Source organism: Pristis pectinata, chromosome 31 (genome assembly GCF_009764475.1).
Source record: "Pristis pectinata isolate sPriPec2 chromosome 31, sPriPec2.1.pri, whole genome shotgun sequence".
NCBI classification, from domain to species: Eukaryota; Metazoa; Chordata; class Chondrichthyes; order Rhinopristiformes; family Pristidae; genus Pristis; species Pristis pectinata.
In genome coordinates this window covers 9,227,374-9,251,622 of record NC_067435.1, presented here as the reverse complement: position 1 = coordinate 9,251,622, position 24,249 = coordinate 9,227,374, and the positions used below count along the sequence as shown (strand labels likewise).

Genomic DNA, 24,249 nt, shown 5'->3' with positions numbered 1-24,249 from the left:
CCATCGCAAGAGCTCCTACTGCCACACCACGGCCACAAGGGGGCTGCATCGTGCCTCTGATAAGAGATAAGATAGGATGTCTTTATTAGTCACACGTACATCGAAACACACAGTGAAATGCATCTTTTGCGTAGAGTGTTCTGGGGGCCATCCTTAAGTGTCGCCACGCTTCCGGCGCCAACATAACATGCCCACAACTTCCTAACCCGTACATGTTTGGAATGTGGGAGGAAACCGGAGCACCCGGAGGAATCCCACGCAGACATGGGGAGAAGGTACAAACTGCTTACAGACAGTGGCCAGAATTGAACCCGGGTCGCTGGCACTGTAAAGCGTTACGCTAACCGCTACACTACCGTGCCTGCTACACTACCGGCCCAAGTTCCAGGGAAAACCATCAATGGATGTCACCCCAATGACCAGCCTGGGTGAAGCATCTCGACCCGAGACATCGACTGTCCATTTCCCTCCACAGATGCCACCTGACCCGCTGAGTTCCTCCAGCAGCTTGTTTTTTTTTGCACCAGATCTTGCCCAGTTCCCAGTGGGAACTTATAAAAAGCACTGGAAGTTCCCCTGTGGGGTTGAATAGGACATCCCAAATGGCAGACCAAATAAGGGCAGCCACAGAACTGTCTCACAAGACAAACAGGGAAACCATCTAGGGATATGGCCCTGATACAACTGTCTGCCAATTCTGTTTAAAGTCACTCTAAATATTTCCCAGAATTTCAAAAACATAATCAAAGAATTTTAAGTTGATAAATCTCAAAAGCTTTTTCACCACACAGGTCAGAATTCAGCCTGAGCGGTCAGAGGTGGGTGTGCTGGTGGTGGGAGTGTGTCAGTGATTCAGACCCCGGGGAAGCCACAGGATAGAAAGTTAGCCAAAGTTCCAGCTAGGGAGGGTTCCTCGTAAGAAACAATCTGCTAGAAAAACTCAGCAGGTCAGGCAGCATCTGTCAAGGGAAATGGACAGTCGATGTTTCATAAACATCAAACAGTACAGCACAGGAACAGGCCCTTCGGCCCACGATGCCTATGCTGAGCATGATGACAAATTAAAACTAATCCCTTCTGCTTGCACGTGATCCATATCCCTCCACTCCCTGCATATTCATATGACTATCTAAAAGCCTCTTGAACGCCACTATCGTATCTGCTTCCACCATCACCCCTGGCAGTGCATTCCAGGCACCCGCCACTCTCTGTGTAAAATAAACTTGCCCCCTGCATCCCCTTTAAACTTTCCTCCTCTCACTTTGAAGCTATGCTCTCTAGTATTTGAAGTACTGATCAGTATCTGGTATTGAAGCTCAAACAAGGAGTCTAGTTTCGGGTTGAGACCTTTCATCTGGACTCCTTGTTTGAGCTTCAATGGGCACTCTTAGGGGCAACATGCTCCCTGGTCCTCTACAATGCTCCCAAAGGAGATATTAGGAAAAAATTCCCTTTGCTCCTCCTATTGCCCTCTCCCACCTTCTCCACTACCTGGACCAATCTGTTTCTCTCTTTCCCAGTCTTGGACGTGAAACTTTAACTCTCTTCTCTCCACAGATGCTGCTTGACCTGCTGAGTATTTATATTTTCTGTTTTTAATTTCAATTTCCTGCATCTTTACTTTTTTATATTACTTTGATTTTTTTGCTTCCAAAGGATAATTACATCATTCTGTGCATCCCCCCTCCCCCAAGGAAGAACATCAGGATCGTGAGCTGACTCACGCCACGAAGCACCCAGACGAATTTCTGCAGCGAAACAGTCTGGGAATTGCACTCTGGGCGCATGGTAGTGTAGCGGTTAGCATAACGCTGTTACAGCGCCAGCGACCCATGTTCAATTCCCGCCGCTGTCTGTAAGGAGTTTGTACGTTCTCCCTGTGTGTGTGTGGGTTTCCTCCTGGTGCTCCAGTTTCCTCCCACATTCCAAAGATGTACGGGTTAGGAAGTTGTGGGCATGCTATGTTGGCGCCGGAAGAGTGGCGACACTTGCGGGCTGCCCCCAGCACATTCTCAGTAACACAAAAAGATGTATTTCACTGTGTGTTTTGATGTACATGTGACTAATATATAAATATCTTAATCTTATCTTAAAACAAAATGACTTTCGGGCATAACACTGAGAAAAGAAAACATTATTTCTAAGCATTTGAAATAATCCAAGCACCTTTAAAAATACAATAATTAGAAACTTAAGCAAGAAATTTTTGACAAGACATTTTGGAAAAAAAAGGCATCGAAGGTATTTCTTAAATTACCATATCCTAATTTGCTTCTATGCAAATGAAATAAAACCTTGGGCCTCTTAGCTCCTGGCATGCAGCTTAATTCAAGGGCGAGACACAAATGCAGGACATTTAGCAAGATTCCTCTTTCCTTTTTGCCCTCGAGTGGGGAAGCAGGGACAACAACTTTCAGTTTCTGCAATGTTCCTGTCTCCCTGAAATCCCGGTCTAAATCCTGGCACTATCCATGGCACAGACCTCTTTCCGTTGCATACCTCCAACTACCCTCAGTCATAGTTTAAAATGGTAGCAAAATGAGCTTGTTGGAGGTCTTGTTAGCAGCTGCTAAACCCACATGACAAACACTCACAGATTTGTTTGGTTAAAAAGAAATTGTGCCATTTGTTTCCAAACAGCCAGACTTTGCAAATCCTCAACACTGAAAATTATTTATGCTGGAGATACAACAGTTATACAGATACAATGAAAGTGAGAGGGGAAAGATTTAAAGGGTTCCTGAGGGGCAAGTTTTTCACACAGAGGATGGTGGGTATATGGAACAAGCTGCCAGAGGAGGTGGTAGAGGCAGGTACAATTACAACTTTAAAAGACATTTGGACTGGTTTAGAGGGATATAGGATAAATGCAGACAAATGGGACTAGTTCAGGAAGATACCTTGGTCAGCATGGATAATTTGGGCTGAAGGGCCTCTTTCCATGCTGTATAACTCTATGACTAATCATAAATCATCAGTTGACAGATGTCAACATGAGCTTCTAGTTGGGGGATAGACAGTGCCTTGGAACAACCTGCTCCCAATGACGAGTGGCTGGTGAGCTTGGTGAGACAGATGGTCCTAAGAGGGTGTGGGTCTCTCTGTGGGGCTGAGATGACACTGCACATCCACTCATCAGCAGCAACAGGTTTTGGGAGATTCTGACACTAAAGACTACTCCAGCTTTTGTTGGATCCTCAGATTTCTGCCAAATCCAGAATGGACTGATTCTGTCCTGTACAACTTTATGACTTTTGCTGTCAAGTTTTGCCCCTTTTCAGAGCAAGTGGAGAACAAATGTCAGCCTGGATCATAGGGAAAGAGTGACTCGGGGACTGGGGAACTATTTGAACAGTTATCAGTCTAGGAGAACATTCAGCCCATTGATCATGCACTGGGTCTTCTGAAGGGGAATCCTGCAGTCCTACACCTTCCTCCTGCCCCTGCTACAGTTACTTGTTCACCCGTTTATCCAATTGCCTTTTGAAAACTGACACTGAAGCTCTGTGCATTGCACTATCAGGGAGCCGACACAGGTATTGCAGACCGAATGGACCCTCTGGGTGCTGCAGGGTGAGGTACGCTGGGGAGGTGGGGGTACCATTGGGGAGAAAAGAGGAGGTGGGGGGAGGAGAGAGAGAGAGCGAGAGAGAGGTAGAGAGAAAGAAATAGAGGGTGGAGAGAAACAGGTGGAGGGGGGAAGGGAGATGGAGGGGGAGTGGGATGGAGAGAGGGGAGTGGGATGGAGAGGAGGAAGAGGAATGGAGGGGGAGAGTGGGATGGCGAGGGGAAGAGGGATGGAGGAGTGATGGGGATGGAGAGGGGAGTGGAATGAGAGGGGGGGAGTGGGATGGAGTGGCAGAGATGATGGAAACAGGGAGAGAGGGGAGACACTCTGTAACAAAGACCAACATAAAGTGAGGGACTGAGATCCTCTGCAGGAAAGCGAGTACATTGCTCTCAGGCTTGTTATCGCACATTTCACTTACCCTATCCCCTTTGGGACCCATATCACCTTTATAGCCGGGAAATCCATCTTCCCCCTGTATAAACATGAATGTCAGAAACCATTGATTAGCCCGGTGAGAAATGCCTCTCAGCAGTGCAGCAAAAGCCCCACAAGCACAGAGAGCTTATTTCTGTGAGGTGGGAGGTCAGTGAGAGATCACTCTTGTTTCTCCAGCCCAATCCCGCTGAGGGTGGCAGATTCACCCACCCGCTCTTCTTCAGCTTGGGCATCCCCCTCTTGGACCACAGGAAGTCCAGTCCCTGTTGTCTAAGGCTACTTGGTTTCCAAAATCCTTACCGCACCATCGAGTCTATGCATCTGTCTACGCTTCCTCTCCTTGGGAAAGCAGACAACGTAATCAAGGACCCCACCCACTCTGGACATTCTCTCTTCTCCCCCCCTCCTGTTGGGCAGAAGATACAAGAGCTTAAGAACATGTACCCCAGGCTCAAGGGTAGATTCTATCCCGCTGTTATCAGACTCTTGAACGGACCTCTTATACGATAAAGGTGAACTCTTGATCTCCCAATCTACCTTGTCGTGACTCTTGCATTTGTCTACCAGCACTGCGCTTTCCCTGTAACACTATACTTTGCATTCTGTTATTGCTTTTCCCTTTGTACTACCTCGATGTACTTGCGTTTGGATTGATCTGTCTGAATGGCATGCAACCAAAAGCTTTTCACTGTATCTCGGTACAAGTGACAATAATAAACGAATTACTATGCCAGTTTGCAAAGCAATCCCATTCCACACTAATTTCTCCTGTGACCTATTCTCTCCACATTCCCTGCTGGAGGGCTCCGGTAGATATCCCGACCACTTTGTACATGTGGCCCAGGTTATCGACAGATGCCTCATTCCTGGTAGCTCCCTTGAGGCATTGGCTCTACAAACAAAGCGTTGTTGAGAGGCCACAGTAACAAGTCCAATATGCAGCACAGACTCTCTCTCCTCACACTTCGCACTGCTTCTACAACAGAGAATAGTAATCAGATAACAGTCCAGTTACCACCTCCAGTTGTACCTTGTTCTGGAAGTTTCCAGTTCTCGCACCCAGTCACACAGCCTTTTCCTAACAGGAAACTTAGAAAGCATCCACTAAGAAACAACACTTGCATGCCCCACGATTACTCCTTTGCTTGCCAGCATCAATCACTGAGGATCAGCTGCAGGAAAGTTGGCCATACCAGGAGGCAGGTTATACAGGTGATGCGGGATCTTCCTCACCTTCTCGCCCTTGTGCCCCTTGTGTCCTCTGACTCCATCCGCACCCTGAAACAAACAATGTTCACAGCAGGTCAGAACATCACTGGGTCTGTGGATGGGATCCCGAATTAACTGGTCCATTAAGTTCCTGTACTTCCCTGGGAGCATTTGGAATAGACTCCCGCTGGTATGTGGGTGACAACTCACTGTGGAAGTTCAAGGACTTGGACTAGCTACTGGTTGAGAAAGGAATCATCAAATGGAAGTAAATGCATAAGAACATAGGAAAATAGGAGCAAGAATAGGCCACTCGGCCCCTCAATCCTGTCCTATCATTCAGTACGTTCATGGCTGATCTGCCCCAGGCCTCATCTCCTCTTCTGTGCTAGTCCCCCATAGCCGTCAATTCCCTCATCTGTCAAAAATGTATCTATCGTCTCAAGCCCCCAATGATTTAACCTCCACAACTCTCTGGAGTCGAGATTCACCACTTTCTGTGAGAAGAATTGGTCAACATGGATAAAACTCGGCCCATGTGAATGTCCTGGACTCCTTCCGATCATGTGAAGGGGTTGGTGAGACTGCATTTCAAGTACTGTGTACAGTTTTGGTCTCCTTGCCCAAAAAAACGATGTACTTGCCACAGAGAATGCAGCAAACGTTTACTGGAATGGTGCTTAGCAATAGGAAGTATGTCATTAAACCGGAAAGGGTGTAGAAAAGATTCACAAGGATGTTACCAGGACTGGAGGGCTTGAGTTTCCCTGGAGCAGAGGAGGCTGAGGGGTGACCTTATAGTTTTATGAAATCACGAGGGGCATAGATAAGGTCACAGTCTCTTACTGAGGGTGGGGGAGTCTAAAACTAGAGGACATAGGTTTAAGGTGAGAGAGGAAAGGTTTAAAGGGGACCTGAGGGGCAAGTTTTTCCACACAGAGGGTGGTGGGTATACAGAACAAGGTGCCTGAGGGGGTGGTAGAGGCGGGTATAATTACAATGTTCAAAAGACATTTGGACAGGTACATGGATAGGAAAGTTGCAGAGAGCCAAATGCAGACAAATTTTACAGGCTGATTTAATAATCACTCTGCCCCACATTAAACAAGGGATATTTTAATAAAGTAGTTGAGAGATATATATGTGGTATGCACATGGGGATCTGTCTAATGCTGTATACACATGGGCACACCTGTGGATTGATGCATTTGCGTACAAGTGCACACTTGTCGTGTGTGGGTGAATTCTCAAGAGTGATCCTTTGTAGGAAATCAAGAGGCAAGACTCTTGATTTCCTACAAAGGATCACTCACAAAAATTCAGACACGTCTAATTTCGTTCTTTACATATTTATAATTGCACACTGATATAGATGTGCACATGCATGCACACATACACACAGACACGCGTGCATAAACATAGACGCACAGATGATGCCCTCACCTTGACATCATTTCCACACACACACACTCGCCTTGACACCTCATTTCCTTACACACTCACTCACCTTAACACCTCGTTTCCTTACACACGCGCGCACGCACACACACACACACACACACACACACACACACACACACACACACTCACCTTGACACCTCGGACTCCCGGATATCCTATTGGACCCTGTGCACCTGGAGGACCCTGCAGGGAACACACTGTGTTATATTTCAATAGCATTTTGCTGTAATCAGAAACTACAATTCAAAAATAGGAAGTTAGACTATTCTTTCCTTTTGTAAAATAGCTTTTGATTAAAAAGAGTTGTCAGCAGGTTTTGAGTTGACTAGCTCGATTGAATAAGCAACAATAGGAAGCTGACAGATTCTAATCAATGGAGTTATAATCACCCTCATTTGCAGTCTCTCCATGCACTATCATTGGTTCCAATGCCTCCAGCCACTTTGCTAAGAAGTATCTCATTCAGCCACAGTTTCACTGACACCAGTTCCCTCAGGGAGGGTATTTATTCCTTTATACACAGGCTGTGGGCAATGCTGGCAAGGTCAGCATTTATTGCCCATCCTTTACTGCCTTTGAGAAGGTTGTGGTGAGCTATCTGCTTGAACCTTACAGTCCATGTAGTGAAGATGCTGTTGGGGGGAGGGCTGGTGGGGGGGAGTTCCAGGCAGGAATGGGGACACATTTCTAAGTTAGGATGGTATGTAACTTGGAAGGAAAGTTGTGCCTGCTGCCCTCGTCCTTCTTGTTGGTAGATGTGAAGGTTTGTGAGGTGCTACTGGAGTAGCCTAGGTGAGTCTACATTGGGAGATCGGCGGTGGAGAGAATCAGCAGCTTTAAATTCCTGGGGATTAACATATCAGATGACCTGTCCTGGGCCCAGCACATAGACGCAATCATAAGGAAAGCGCGTCAGCATCTTTACTTTCTTAGGAGGTTCAGCTTGTCACCGAACACTCTAACAAACTTCTACAGATGTACTGCTAAAAGTATCCTGACTGGTTGCATCATGTCTCATATAGCAATTCAAATGGGCAGGAATGTAAGAAGCTGCAGAGAGTAGTGAACTCTGCCCAATACATCACGAGCACATCCCTCCCCACCACTGGTAGTCTCTACAGGAGGTGCTGCCTCTAGAAGGCACCATCCGGGCCATGCCATCTTCTCACAGCTACCATCAGGCAGGAGGTACAGAAGCCTGAAGTCCCACACCATCAGGTTCAAAAACAGCTACTTCCCTTCAACCATTCAGCTCCTGAACCAACCAGCAAAACCCTAATCACTACAGTTTAGCAACACTATGACCACTTTGACCACTTTGCACTAACAAGGAATTTGTTTTTTTACATTCTAATTGTATCCTTTCTTGTAAAAATTGTGTACAATTTATGCTTTTCTTGTGAATGCTGCTTATATGATGCTATGCACCTGTGATGCTGCTGCAAGCAAGTTTTCCATTGCACCTGTGTATACATGTACCTGTGCATATGGTAATAAACTGGACTTTGAATAATTACAGTGTACATGGTACACACTGCAGCCATGGTGTGCTGGTGGTGGAGAGAATGAATGTTTCAGGTGATGGATGGGGTGGCGATCAAGCGGGCTATTTTGTCCTGGATAGCATCAAGTTTGTACGTGTAAGCTTACACATTCAAGTTATGCATAATTTATGTTAAACTTAATTAACATAAATTACACTTATTTTAATAAAGTTTGTCCTCGTCTTGTAATGTATTGTGCTGCTGGCTGCAAAAAGACAATTTTTGTAGCACTTATACCCTGTGTATAATCTATGACAACAATAAACTTGAATGTGAACATCTTCAGGAGCTATACATATTTAGGCAAGTGGAGAGTGTTCCAACACAATAGTGACATGTGCCTTGTAGATGGTGGAAAGGCTTTGGGGCATCAGGACGTGAGACACCTCCTGTGGGCACCCAGCCTCTGATCTTTGAGGTACATCTGAGATCGAGAGTTCAGAAGTTCAATCCTGTCCAGTAACATGGAACCTACCACTCTATCCTGCGTCTAAAATTCAATTCCAACGAGCTGACAGGATTGAGTTTTGGAGGCAGAGTGTGAGAGGTCAATACTCCTGTACTGTGTAGTTAGTGCTGCTTACCAAAGATGCAGAGGGAGTAACAGACATCCAGCCAATGAAATTCACGTCTGAAACCTTGGGAATTCCCATTAAGGTAAGAGGAAAGAATGGTTCTCCAATTTGAAGACCAAGTAACTGTAAATCCAGTGCCAAACTAGAGCAAGCAGTGGATTCCAGCAATGACACATCATTGATTCTGCAGCAAACCCATTCACTAACTAACTTATCACTACCCATTACACTAACCAGTCAGTAAACCACTTACCATGTTTCCCTTTTCACCTGTTGGGCCTTCTCGACCAGGATGACCCTGTAAAAGAAGTTATAATCATTGTTTCAATCTAATCCGTGATTGCCGATCAAACAGCACTTGGTTGGTGCCAGACAGAGTCCTGCAGACAATTCTATAATAATAATATATCATCATATAAGAAGATCATATAGAATGCATCATATAAGAAGAACATAAGGAATAGAATCAGGCCATTCAGCCCCTCGTGCCTGCTCTGCTACATAATAAGGTTATGGCTAATCCTTTAAACTCAGCACCACCTTCCTGCACAAACCACAGATCCTTTCAGACAATATCTAAAAACCTATCCATCTCTGTAGCAAATATATTCAGTGACTGAGCCTCTGCAGCCCTCTTCATTGGGGACTTTCAAAGATTCACCAACCTCTTGGTGAAGAAATTTCCTTTCATTTCTGTCCTGAATGGCCAGTCTCCTACTTTGAAGGAAGAGTTAATGTATCAGGTCAGAGAGCCTTTGTCAGAGTTCTCATGAAATGTCTCTGACCCAAAAGGTTAATTCTGCTTCCCTTTCCATGGATGCTGCCTGACCTGCTGAGTGATTCCACCATATTCCATTTTTATTTCAAATTCCCAGCATCTACAGTATTTTTGTTTTCTCTACTTTATGATTCCTGGTTCTAAGCACCGCAGCCAAGAGAAACTTCAACTCCATATCTACTTTGTGTGTGTTGCTCCAGATTCCAGCATCTGCAGAATCTCTTGTGTATCCATATCTACTCTGGCAACTTGCAAACTTCATGAAATGATTCAGGAGTAGTATTGGGTAGTGCTGCTGTCACACAGCTCCAGAGACTCAAGTTCAATCCTGACCTCTGGTGCTGTGTGTGTGGAGTTTACACATCCTCCCTGTGACCACAGTGGGTTTCCCCCAGGTGCTCTGGTTTCCTCCTGTGATGGATATTCACTTCCCAGGACCCAAAAAGGTTTATTGCTAACCTCAGCTTTTTAGCACAGCAGCATGATCTGTCCAAAGGTCAAGAAGTGGTTGCTCGTTGAGCTAAAATCCTTTTTGCAAAAACAGCAGAAATTGTCCAAGGCTCAAGATGTTTGTTTGCTAAGTTAAACTTCCAACCAATATTCCCTGCTCAGCCTCTTAACATAAGCAGGAGAACAATGGGATCCACCTTTACTTAATCAAACACTCCAGTCACCTCGGCTGAAGATGTGGTTGAAAAAAACATCACATGCAAATGACGTCAACTAAGTGAAAAATCAGCATAAATGTTAGAAAGCAGTCAGGGCAGGGGGCAATGACAGAGAGAAGGGGTTTCAGAAAGAAGACCTAGAATTCATTCCTCTGCCTTTGGTTTCTGTGATGGACGACTTGTTCGTCTGCAACTTGTTGGTATGACTTTTTAAGCTTGTAAGAGATGTACTTGTGTTTGGGAACCCTTTGTAAGTTGTAAGTTGCTGTTAAGAATTACTTATTAGAATTAAATATGTCTCACTTAAAATAAAATAAACTGTGTTTAAACTGCTTTGTTAGCCGGAAGTATCTTCTCCTTGGTTGGGAGGACAGACCCACCGCTCGAAATAGTGATTATTGACAGCTAGACTGTTCCATAGAGACTAAAGTAGTGAAGTAAACTAGTCCTCGAAGTGTATGTTGATACAGCATAATCTCCCTGTAGTGAGGGTACTTGTAGATACTTGTGCCAGATAGAACTTAAAGTCTTGACTTAAGTTTAGAGCTCTCGTATGGTACACTCATATCATCACACTCCCACGGCCCAAAGATGCACTGGTAAATTAATCAGCTGCTATAACTTACCCAGTAGTGGAGGTGAAGTATAAAAGAGTAGGAATACAGAGAGGAGGGGAATGGGACTAATGGGAGCCAGCATGGACTAGAAGTACCGAATGGCCTCCCTGTGTCCTATATTTGTCGAAAGGAATGAAGAACTTCAGGAACGTGGGAAGGTGGAAAAGTTCAACGTGGAATTGGGATGATTCCGATGTGACCTAAAGCATATTTCTGAGATAGTTTGATCATCATCAAGGAGCACAGTATGTGATGTGAAAGAGCATGCTTAAGGTTGTTATTACATTAGGAGTCTGCAGCATGTGCTTATATCTTGTAACACTGCTTAGACTTGCTTTCAGTTCAGTCATGATTGACTGATGGAAGTTGCGTTAACTCAAACCACTATGTCTAGCTGAACAAGTTGGTGACATTTAGCCTTAGATCAATTTAAAATAACACAAGATACTACACTGGAGATAAAAACCTAGAAAAGAGGAGAAGGGAGCAGGCCATTCGGCCCCTCAAGACTGTTCTGCCATTCAATATAATTATCCTCTATCCCAATACCATTTCCTGCTCTCTCCCCATACTGCTTGATGTCCTATGTGTATAGAAATTTATCTCCCTCCTTCTTAAATATACTTGGCCTGAATGGTAGAGAATTTAAAGGTGGAATATTACGGAATTACCTGGAAGTAAGTGGACTGCAAGTTGCAAAAGGCTGGAGTAAAGATTAAAGGCCACAGATCCCTAATCATCATCAAAAAGAAGAAATGACTTTTACTTGGAGAAGATGAGAGCCCTCTTCTCAACACACTAATCCCACCAAAAATTTCCAGAAGGAGTTAGATATTGAGGGTAACGGGGTTACAGACAGATGGCAGGGATGTACAAGGGCTCTCTCTACAAGCAGGCTCAAAGGATGTACAAAGGCTCTCTCTACAAGCGGCCTCGAAATTCCTCTGGTTCCCTTAACCTGAAGTCAACACCATAGACTGGCCATAGCCCAGAGAGGTGCTCGATGAGAGCATTCAGAAATGTTTACAGTTATTTTCCTCGCACACCTACGATTACCCCATCCTCCCCTATTCCAATTCTGATCCACACCATTCCAGACCAGGAACTCTGGTTGGACAATTCCCAGGAGCTCTAAATTATGTGACCTTCCAGCTCCAACCACTCATGGAAACAATATTTACGTCCACATTACCAATCCCTTCATAATATTGACAACTCATCAGATCAAAAGGTCTTTTCTAAAGAAAAGATACCATTTACTGATATCCACTTCATTTATCAGGGTCCTTCCTAATGTCCCAACCCTCACATACTCAATTTACACCAATTCCCTCATTCACTGGCCTCCTGTATTTCTCCGACTAATTTCTCCGACTCCCACCTCAGTTCCCTTATTTACGGGCTGCCTGTAAATTCCCCCTTTCGTTGGTACCTGTCGCTTCTACACCACCTGCAGGGTAGCTCCAGGCCCGTCCTGTTTGGGTGCCCGAACAGTTTGTTTCCAGTGCCCCAAAGGACATTGGAATCCAAAGAGGATACAGGTTTGAGTGAGTTCCAAGCTTGTCTATTTATATAAAAACACAATAAAGGTTTAAGGAAACCACTGATCTTTCCACAAATAAGGGAAGGTTAACAACTATTTATATTCCTTGTTAGATGAAAAAGAAACTACAGAAATAAAAGTAAATATCATCCTTTAAAATCTTTACGTTTGAAGAACTTGCAGCAAGTGTCTGATCTTCCCTAAAACCTTCAAACTAATTTTCTTTCTGCAGCTGCTACTGAGGCATCTCATCCAACATGACATCTGTGCCATGAAAATGCAGCTGTTCGCAGCTGCCAATGTCCAAAAATTTAAAGACATGGATGAATAATTTCCTCCATTCAGGATCCATCACTTGAATCTGTGTTACTCTCTTGGTTTCTGCTGCATTTTAGTTTCATTCCCAAGATCTCTCGTTGACTACCTTAATGGTCATTTGGCATGTGGACCCTTCTTCTCTGGCCTCTCTTGCCCCTTCTCTCCATCCTGTTCTCTTATTGGTTTGTCCTGCAGTTGACAGGTCTGCACTGACCAATCAAGAAAGCTCAAAGATTCAGATGTGAGTCAAGAGCCAATCTGGTAGGCACAAGGAACCAGTTGGATATTGATGTTCTAAGATTCTTGAATATCACTAACTCTTGGTACAATTGAAGTGTTAAAATACACATTGGTAAATCAAGCAATAAATGTTCAACAAACAAACAGCTGGAGGAACTCAGCAGGTCAGGCAGCATCTGTGGAGGGAAACGGACAGTCGGCGTTTCAGGTCGAGACCCTTCATCTGGACCGGATGAAGGGTCTCGACCCGAAACGCCGACTGTCCATTTCTCTCCACAGACACTGCCTGACCCGCTGAGTTCCTCCAGCTCTTTGCGTGTTGCTCCAGATTTCAGCATCTGCAGTCTCTCGTGTCTCGATAAATCCATACGGGGTAAAAAAAAAAATGGGGCTTTAAAATAAGGATGTTCAACTTTGATTGGATATCTTAATGTCCTTTGATCACTAACCTAGTCAGACTAGGGTAACCAGAAATTCTAATGGTGAATGTCTTCCAATTGATCGTTGCAGCACTGATTAACTACAGAAATTTCTCAAAGTGGTGTGGAAATGCATGGGCATTTATTTACAGTTGTCAATACTTGAGCTCATTTACCACTTAATTTCAGAAACTTGATTACAAAGAATGATCTTTCATTTACAAAGTCCAAGGGGAAATCACCAAGACTAACAAGAAATGGAAGCACACAAGGTAAGTTGTTTTGTAACCTTCCTGAGATAACGCTCCAAAGATATGGGAGATAAAGAACAACTCTTGATCTCCAAATCTGGTTCACCTCCTTTACTCCCCGGTCTAGCAACCTTCAACTCACTCTCTAGGTTAGGAAGGTTCTCCTGAGTTCATCATTTGATTTATTTTTGTTTTCATAGGCCTTCCTAGAGGTGGAAACATTTTGCATCTTCTCCTGCAAAGCTTTCCAAAACCTTAAAAGACTGCTTTTCCTCAACCTTTTCTTCACAAGAGCACAAAAGCCAAGTCTGTTCAGTCTTTCAATTGTTCTCACCTGTCTGTGAGTTTACCCAGTAAATCCTTTGTGCACCTCCTCCAGTGTCTTTTAAGATGTGGAGACCAGAACGGTATGGCCCTTACACTTTATTTATCCACCTGTTTATCGCTGTAACACTATCTTCTGTATTATGTGCTTTCTTTTCCTTTTGCACTACTTCAGTGCACTTATGTATGAAATTATCTGTCTGGATAGCATGCAAACAAAAGCTTTTCTCTGTATCTCAGTACATGTGACAATAATGAACCAATTACTATTTACCCAAGGGCACTGAAGATCAAAGGAATGGATGGCCCATTCCTAGTTCTATTCCTTTATCAGACAATTATTTCAGAATCAAGAAGAGTAGTAAAGAAATGTTGAATATAAAGGAGAAAATATCAGCTATTGAAAACCGAATCATTGGAGATATTGAATTTAATAATCTGTTTAACCCTTCTCCGTAGCGTCAATACATATATACTTCAACCTCAACAGGTGTAAGACTTGGTATGGGTCACACATTTAACCCCAGATAGCTCACCGGTGGACCGTCTGCTCCAATAAGCCCCAGCAGTCCTTGTTTGCCTGGAGGTCCCTAGAAGATTTGAACAAAAGCAACACATCAGTCAAAGTGGTCCATTCATTACATCCTACTGAGGTAGAGCATCTGGACACTTCCTGTGCTGTAAAACTGCAATCCATGACCTGGCTGTGTCCTTGTATGGAATGAGCTTGTGGATCTACAGAGACTACGGATTCACTGCATGTTGTAACAAGCAGAGTTTAACCATAACACAGAAATATCAATGCATCCACTGAAAACAAGTCACTTTCATTCACCCAGCTGCATTTGAACTTATTCCAACACAGGTTTCTACAAGACCCAGGACAATTAAGAAAATATGCATTATCAAAAGAACATTGCATAATGTCTGTTCGAACCTTGAGTTATTGCAATGGATGTAATGAACTTTGGTCCACAAACCTGGGAAGTTACACATCAGATATTCAGCTGTGTCAGCACTCTGGCCTCTGAACTCAGGCTTTGTGGGTTCAATTCTGAGTCCAGAGTTGAGCTTATAAATCCAGGCTGACATTCCAATGCAACAATGAGAGAGCGCTGTTTTGTCAGAGGTGCTGACTTTTGGAAGGGTCATTGAAATGAGTCTCTACGTACTCTTTCGGATACTTGTAAATATACTTGGAAGAGCTGAAACTCCAATGCAGTTCTGGAGAGAGCCACATTGCCAGCAATGCAACCTTTTTGGGCAAGATGTTAAACTGAGTGCCAGTGGGTGTGCAGTTTCCCTTGGGATCACAGTGAAGAACAGCAGAGAAGTTCTCCTCAGTGACCTGTCCAATGATTATTCCTCACTCCACTTAAAACTGGATATTATCATATCATGATTACTGGAAGTTTGGTGTACACAAATTGGCAACCACAAGGCACACAAAACAATGATTGCATTTCAGAAAAACTTTATTGGGATGGCATGAAAATTCTTAACATTCATTTGCAATTGGGCCCACAGTTACAAAGTAAACAATGGAGCCCTCCTTGTAAAGTGGTTACCTTCCACATGCTATAGATGGGGGCCTGGGGTGTAAGAAGAGAGAAGAGGGCCGTGTAACATACACTTCCCAAACCACATCTTTTACAGCTTGGTTCAATTGGAAAACAATCTCAATTTTGAGTCAAAAAGTTCTCCCAAGCCGGGTTGAAAGCTCAGACCCAGCGCCAAGGGAGAACAGCATTGCTGGAGGTGCCATCTTTTGGAACAAGATGGCATCTCCAGCAATGGTTTAAAACAAGACTCCATCGACACTTCCCGCTTCCTTGGGAAAGCAGCCAACATAATCAAGGACCCCTCCCACCCCTCTTTCATCGGGCAAAAGATACAAAAGCTTGAGAGCCATCAAGCTCAAGATTCTATCCCACTGTTATAAGACTCCTGAACAGACCTCTTACATGAGAAAGGATGAACTCTTGATCTTCCAACCTGCCCCGTCATGGCCCTTGCATCTTAATTGTCTACCTGCACTTTCTCTGTAACTGTAACACTATACTCTGCATATTGTTTTTTATCCCCTTTGTCCTATTTCGATGCACTTATGTATGGAATAATTTTTCTATGCAAATAAAAGCTTTTCACTGCACCTCAGTACATGTGACAATAATAAACCAATTACCATCTACCTCAGGGTCCTGTACCTGAGGATCCTGAGTTCTCTCTCATGTTTCAGACATGAGAGAGAACTCAGTCAATACTGCCAAATATCAGATTAGGTGGTCATGTATTCACTTGGTGGGATCCCACTGAGTACAAATTGGATATCTTGTTTGATGGGATCACATAATGGGATCTACCAATTCTCTGTAAAGATTTTGGGATGAATCTGTTCATTTATTTTACTTTTTGGGATTAGGCATCACCAACAGGACCAACATTTATTGCCAATCCCTAACTGCCCTCTCCCAGCCTTTTAGGTAAAGGTTCTTCCCCTTTAACACGGTGGTTATGGAGGTGAGTAGCCATTTCAGAGGGCAGTAACACTGCTCTAGTCTGGAGTCACATAGAGAACAGATGGGGTAATGACAACTGATTTCTTCCCCTGAAGGAAAAATAGAATTTTCACAACAGTGCAGGAGTTTTACTGAGGCTAGTTTGTTCTTACATTCTAAAATATGCAGTGTAGTGTAGCGGTTAGCATAATGCTATTACAGCGCCAGCGACCCGGGTTCAATTCCCGCCGTTGTCTGTAAGGAGTTTGTACGTTCTCCCCTTGACTGCGTGGGTTTCCTCCGGGTGCTCCGGTTTCCTCCCACATTCCAAGGACGTACGGGTTAGGAAGTTGTGGGCACGCTATGATGGCGCCGGAAGCGTGGCGACACTTGCAGGCTGCCCCCAGAACACTCTACGCAAAAGATGCATTTCACTGTGTGTTTCCATTTACATGTGACTAAGAAAGATATCTTATCTTAAAATATGTAACAAACTGAATTTAAATTCCACAGCTGTCATGGTGTGATCTGGATTACTAATTGAACTAAGCACTGCAGCACCTCCGTAAAGCTGCTATATAAATGCATGTTTGTTCTTTCCTCATGCACAGTAACATAAAATGGGTATAAATCAATGAACTGTTGGAGGTTCAGTCAACAGTTAGTTAACAAAATGGATGCCTTCAATATCCTGAGTGGAAAATGGAGTTCTTGATGTCCCACTGAAAACAAGGCCCTCTCATACCTAACCCCATTGTCTTCACACCAAGCTTATTATCATCACATACCAAAAACAACCCAGGGAAAGAGTTTGAGAACTTACTTTATCTCCGGGAAGTCCGATGGGGCCTTGAGGTCCAGGAAAACCCTACAACAGAGAGGGATAGATTTGGAGCAATAAGTTACTGCTCTAGCTCAGAGTTTACGATCCAAATCTGATGCAATTCCGGCTTCCATTTCTGTGAAGAACTCCCGTTTGAGTTTTCTGGATTCCACATTATAAGGCATGATTTCTTTTTCCAAAGCATTCTTTGGTGGATAACTCCAAGATCCAAGAACACAGATGCAGGAGTTGACCACAGCAGCCTCTTGAGCTGACCTGCTACCTCATTCACTTGTTGACCAATCCCCATGTCCTTCAATGTCCAAAGATCCAACTGTCTCAATCAGGAATATGCTCAAATGAGCATCCACAGCTCTGTGGATTACATAGGATGTACAGCACAGAAATGGGCCATTTGACCCAACCAGACAATGCGGTATTAATGTTCTACTTGACGTCCCCCAACCTTTCCTTCTCTACATCTAACAGCACATCCATCTATTCCCATCTCTCTCGTGTATTAGTTTAGCCTCCCTATAGATCCATCTATACTATTTTCCTCAACCATTCCCTGAGGGAGCAAGTTCCACATTCCTACCGCCCTTTAGGTAAAATATAATTTCTTCATTCCCTATCAGGTTTCTTGGTGACCATCGTATTTTGATGATTTCTAGCTATGCCCTTCTCTACAAGTTGAAACATTGTCTCCACATCCCTCAATTAAAAACTTTCATGGTTCATTAGGTCAGTCCTCAGTCTTCTTTTATCAAAAAAATTGAGAGTCAGTTCTCTCAAAGGAATCCTCATCTCAATCCTAAATGGGTGTTTATCCCAAATTCCTTGTTTCTGGTCTCTGTAACCTGAGGAAGCCCTTTTAGTATCTACCCTGATAAAACCTTGGTACATTTCAGTAAGATCGTTCTCATTCTTGTGAAGGTCTATCTTACTTGGAACAAGTCCCTTGTCCTAACAATCCACCCCACCCACACCATCTCCAAGGCAAGTCTATCCTTCCTTTGGCACCAAGATCATAACTTCACTAAAGCTTTGACCTCGATCATTGGAAGCATTTAAAGAGGAAACTGATTTTTTTTTGGCAGATCATGGAATTGAGGGCTGTCTGGAACTGGCACAGAAGAGATGAGGCTTGGGGCGGATCAGCTATGATCATATTGAATGCTGGGATAGGCTTGATAGTCCGAGTGGCCTACTACTGCTCTTATATTCTTTTGTACAATGCAGCCAAGCTTTTCATCTTGTACTCCAATCTTCTCACAGTGAAAGACATGTTCTAAATTGTTTGATGTACCTGTATTTTAACCTGTTGCACTTGGTGAACGAGTGCACCAAGATCCCACAGTGCAACAACATTCATTAGTTAAAAACTACTAACGTTGAACTGAATTAGCAGTTTGAGTCATTATTGGAACATGGGTTTTTAAAATGTAATAACAATGAAGCAACTGGCCTTTTGAGAAGCAAGCTACTCTGTCCTCTGCTTACAAGGAACATTATACGGTACTGCAAAACATATTACTCAGTAGTGAACAATCTCCAAATGTTAAGACAATTTAAGATTTAATGAGATTACACAGAGGTTGATGAATTGGATGAGTGGATTGCCAGCAGAGGCAGTGGGAATCCAGCTGCCTCAGCACATTCAACATGACACGGTTTAGTGTTGGCAGAGAGAGTGCACAGAAGTTACCATCAGATATTTGATTTACTGGGGTTGGCCAGGGGGGCAGTAATATGTGCTGTCAGTCCTGGGGATTCCTCATGCAACCCCTTATTACATTTCAACTGCTAAAGGCCATAAAACAGACTCAATAATAACTTACTTTGTGTTGATAAAATATATAATGTCCTTGGCCACTTCTGCCAGATGTGCAGTGTAGCAACAGCTGCGATCTAAGTCCTGAAATTTGGTCCCATTGAGGTCCTTCCTAAATTTCAGAAGCTGAATACAACTCACAATCATTGCTGGACTGCACCTTTAACACGTTCACTGCAGGACACATTTCTACACTAAAGTCCTTTGGTTGGTATGAACCTCAATACATTAAAGACTTAACACGCATTTCATATGAAACATGAATTGTTTCTCTTTTGCCCCACACTATAGCTGATTAAACATGCCAAGATTACAGGTACAAACTATAGAAAACAGTGAGTCTCAGGTTAGAGAGGTCGGAGCATATTGTAGATATTAGATGGCAATGTATTCTGTCCTAACTCCTTCTGATTAATGTCAATGTATTCTCCACACTTTCTCACCTCGGGTCCTGGGTTACCTTGTTGCCCTGGTGGTCCGGGATCACCTTGAGGACCCTAGGGAAGGAAGAAAAGCAGAAGATGATTCTATTTCTCTGGAGACACCAGGTTTAGATGATGAACTGGCTCCACCTGCTCTACAGCAACACAAATTTAGGGACCAGCACGGAGTTTGCACATCCCTCCCATGATCATACGGGCTTTTGCTTCAGGATAATTGGCTGCTGTAAGTTCCCCCTTGTGTGTATGTGTGTAAAAGCAAGAAGGGTGATGGGCATGTGAGAGAGGAACTAGTTTGCAGGGTTACGGGTGAAAATGGTGGGGGAGTGGGGGGACATGATATTGCTCTGTTGGGAGCCACCAAGCACCGATGGATCGAAGGTGTCACAATAAAGTAAGCGAGGAGATCAAACAAAGAACAGATAATCATTTTGCTGAACCTAGCTGCAAGTTCCTAGGTGTAAATATCACCAACGATTTGCCCTGGTCCAGCCACATGAACGCCATGGCCAAGAAAGCACACAGACATCTTTACTTCCTCAGAAGGCTAAGGAAGTTTGGCATGTCCCCAGTGACGCTTACTAATTTTTATAGATGCATCACAGCTTGGTACGGCAACTGCTCTGCCCAAAACTGCAAGAAACTGCAGAGAGTTGTGGACACAGCCCAGTCTGTCACACAAACCAGCCTCCCCTCCATTGGCTGTCTACACTTCCCACTGCCTTGGGAAGGCAGCCAACATAATCAAGGACCCCTCCCACCCCAGTCATTCTTCTCCCCTCTCTCATGAGGCAAAAGATATAGCAATCTGCTGCGGGAACAGCAGGTTGAAAAGCATAGAACATAGAACACTACAGCACAGTACAGGCCCTTTGACCCACAATGTTGTGCCAACATTTTATCCTGCTCTAATATCTACCTAACCCTTCCCTCCCACATCGCCCCCCCCATCTCTGTCATTCATGTGTCTATCTAAGAGTCTCTTAAATGTCCTCAGTGTACCTGCCCCCACAACCTCTGCAGGCAGTGCGTTCCACGCACCCACCACTCGCTGTGTAAAAAACTTACCCCTGACATCCCCCTTATATCTTCCTCCAATCACCTTAAAATTATGTCCCCTCGTGTTAGCCATTGTCGCCTTGGGAAAAAGTCTCTGAATGTCCACTCGATCTATGCCTCTTATCATCTTGTACACTTCTATCAAGTCACCTCTCATCCTCCTTCTCTCCAAAGAGACAAACCCGAGCTCACTCAACCTATCCTCATGAGACATGCTCTCCAATCCAGGCAACATCCTGGTAAATCTCCTCTGCACCTGTGGTGGGGGGGTGTTGGAGGGGAGGTGGGAGAAGGAACTATCAACATTTCATGTTGAAACCCTGCATCATGCTATTAGTTGGCTATCATGAATTCCCCCTATTGTACAGGGGCCAGGGGAGAATTTGGGCGAAAGAGAATAGATTCCAGTGGGGGAGTGTGATTGATGAGATTTCTCTAAGAACTGGCATCGACTCAATGGGCCAAATGGCCTCCTTCTTGGTCGCAAGAAATATTCTCCCTTACTCTCTGGCCATCTGTCTATACTGCTCTTTGTGAGATCTTAGATGCATGAATTGGCTGCCATTCCTGTCTATTGTACAGGCATTGAGATTCATCCCTATCATTGGTTGCAAAGTACAAGCACTGACAAGGTCTGAGAGGTTTTACGAGGACAGCCCATACCAGGGTTTGTTGATAAATGGGAAATACATTGACATATTTATGTTTGACTGGGGCATCTATCAAAATACATTGAACTTGAATGATTTAATAGTAATTTTAACAGATTTAAACTTGCCAGTAAAAGTTCTGTTGTTCATGAGAGTGTGTAAGCACAAGTACCAGCTTCGGGAAATTTATTGCAACCACTTTCAAATTAGTAAAGAGCATTTTATAGAGAAGGTGGCAAGGGCAGAACTAGTTGCAAATAAAAAGTAAAACTGCTGGAAATCTGAAACAAAAGCAGAAAGTGCTCGAAACATAACAGGTTAGTCAGCATCTGTGGAGAGAAAAACAGGGTTTTAGGTCATAGACTAAAGTTTCTTCAGCCTGAAACATTAACTCTGTTTCTCTCTCCACAGATGCTGCCATGACACTCCCTGGTACTCTACCATTCATAGTACAAGTCCTACTCTGGTTTGACTTTCCAAATTGCATCACCTCACACTTATCTGTATTGAAATCCATTTGCCACTCCTCGGCCCACTTCCCTAACTGATCAAGATCTCCCTGTAATCCCCTTTTGAAAACTCCTACTCTTAGGCATCATGGCACCTCATTGCAAGCGCTCACCAGAACACCACACCAGAGGAAACAGGTCTTTCCAAAGAAGAAATCTATCAACAACTTGAAGTGTTAACTCTGTTTCTCTCTCCACAGATGCTGCCTGACCTGCTGAGGTTTCCAGCATTTTCTGTTTTTGTTTCACAACAGAGGGACGAAGTTCAAGTACATTGTTCCCTGAAAGTAGAGTCGCAGGTGCACAGGGTGGCGAAGAAGGCTTTTGGCATGCTGGCCTTCATCAGTCAGGGCATTGAGTATAAAAATTGGGAGGTCATGGTGCGGTTGTACAGGGCGCCGGTGAGGCCGCACTTGGAGTATCGTGTTCAGTTTTGGTCACCCTGCTATAGGAAAGATGCTATTAAACTAGAAAGAGTGCAGCAGAAAAGATTTATAAGGATGTTGCCAGGACTTGAGGGACTGAGTTATAGGGAGAGGTTGGACAGGCTAGGACTTTACTCTTTGGGGAACAGAAGACTGAAAGGTGATCTTATAGAGGTGTATAAAATCATGAGGGACATAACCAGAGTCTTTTTCCCAGGGTTGTGGAATCAAGAACTAGAGGGCATAGGTTTAAAGAGGGAGGAGAAAGATTTCATCAGAACCTGAGGGGCAACCTTTTTTTTACATGATGGGTGGTGTGTCTGTGGAATGAGCTGGAAGAGGAAGTGGTTGAGGCAGGTAAAACAACCACTTTTAAAAGACAGTTGGACAGGTACATGGACAGGAAAGGTTTAGAAGGTTATTGGCTAAGCGCTGGCACATGGGACTAGCTTGGATGGGGTACCTTGGTCGACATAGACCAGCTGGACCCAAGGCCTGGTTCCATACTGCATGACTCTATAACTATTTGTAACCTGCTCACCTCAGTGGAACAGACTCATGAGGAGCTGATTAACAACCCTGTACAATGTGTATCCTTGCACATTTCCATATAGTGCGAACAGCAAACTGTGAGGTCAGCCAGTGAAACTGGGCGACATTTTTCGTCTCATTACCACCCCCTTTGTTGCCATGGAGTCCTGGGAAAAATATAATGCTAAGGGTAACACAATCCAATATCAGAGAACATTAGACCTCATTCACTAAACCTATAAAGATTTTCTTTCAACAACCATTAGCCCAGGAGACCTATTTATGTCAAGAAGTCAATTTGCAAAGTCACCAATATATCTAGCTGCAATTGTTTCACAGTCCACTTGCAATGGATTGTTTCTTTTTCACTGTAATGCAACTGAAAAATATCCAGAGTGAAATGCAGTAACATAGAACAGTACAGCACAATACAGGCCCTTCGGCTCACAATGTTGTGCCGACCTTTAAACCTCACCTAAAACTATCTAACCCCTTCCTCCCACATATCCCTCTATTTTAAATTCCTCCATATGCTTATCTAGTAAGCTCTTGAATTTGACCAATGTACCTGCCTCCACCACCGCCCCAGGCAATGCATTCCATGCCCCAACCACTCTCTGGGTAAAAAACCTTCCTCTGATATCTCTCTTGAACTTCCCACCCATTACTTTAAAGCCATGCCCTATTGTATTGAGCATTGGTGCCCTGGGAAAGAGGCACTGGCTGTCCACTCTATCTATTCCTCTTAATATTTTGTACACCTCTATCATGTCTCCTCTCATCCTCTTTCTCTCCAAAGAGTAAAGCCCTAGCTCCCTTAGTCTCTCCTCATAATGCATGCTCTCTAAACCAGGCAGCATCCTGCTAAATCTCCTTTGCAACCTTTCCAACGCTTCCACATCCTTCCTATAACGAGGCGACCAGAACTGGACACAGTACTCTAAGTGTGGTCTAACCAGAGTTTTATAAAGCTGCATCATTACCTCACGGCTCTTAAACTCAATCCCTCGACTTATGACTACTATTTCTGGGTCATTTTGTGCCTGAATACTTCTTTTGAAGCAGTGCAGGGGAAGTTGGATTTTGCTTTGTCTTGGATGTGACTGATGTTATGCACTCCCGGGATAATCTGCTCTTCCCAGCCTAGCAGCAGACTGGTAACCTACCGCCTACTCACCTTTCTCCCTCGGCAACCACCCATGCCATCCCAGCCCTCATGCTGCTCTGACCCACAAACACTATCCCCTATCCCTCTCCCCCTCCAACTCCGCCCCCCCCTCCAAATCTCCACCATGGCTCTCATGACCCAGGTCACGATACTTTAATCTATCCCGTAGCTTCACCAACCCCATCATTTAATCTGTTGGTCCTGAATGTTCTCTTTCTGTCTGTTTCTCAACTACCTAACTAGTCCCAATGGTTCCAACCCCATCATTTAATCTGTTGGTCCTGAATGTTCTCTCTCTGTTTCTCAACTACCTAACTAGTCCCAATGGTTGCAGACTCATAGAATTATCGAGATCGACA

The 24,249-nt window shown here is 44.0% G+C and overlaps 1 protein-coding gene across 2 annotated transcripts in view; it reads right to left on the bottom strand.

Moving 5' to 3' along the window:
- LOC127584886 (collagen alpha-1(XI) chain-like) overlaps window positions 1-24,249 on the bottom strand; it is a 327,113-nt gene that overhangs the window by 130,581 nt on the left and 172,283 nt on the right. For both annotated transcript variants that reach the window (XM_052041855.1, XM_052041856.1), the window contains 7 exons: window positions 19,552-19,605; window positions 17,275-17,319; window positions 14,490-14,543; window positions 9,049-9,093; window positions 6,806-6,859; window positions 5,240-5,284; window positions 3,990-4,043 (listed from right to left, as the gene is read on the bottom strand). In XM_052041855.1, the coding sequence (XP_051897815.1) occupies window positions 3,990-4,043; window positions 5,240-5,284; window positions 6,806-6,859; window positions 9,049-9,093; window positions 14,490-14,543; window positions 17,275-17,319; window positions 19,552-19,605 (351 nt within the window). The remainder of the gene's footprint in view (window positions 1-3,989; window positions 4,044-5,239; window positions 5,285-6,805; window positions 6,860-9,048; window positions 9,094-14,489; window positions 14,544-17,274; window positions 17,320-19,551; window positions 19,606-24,249) is intronic.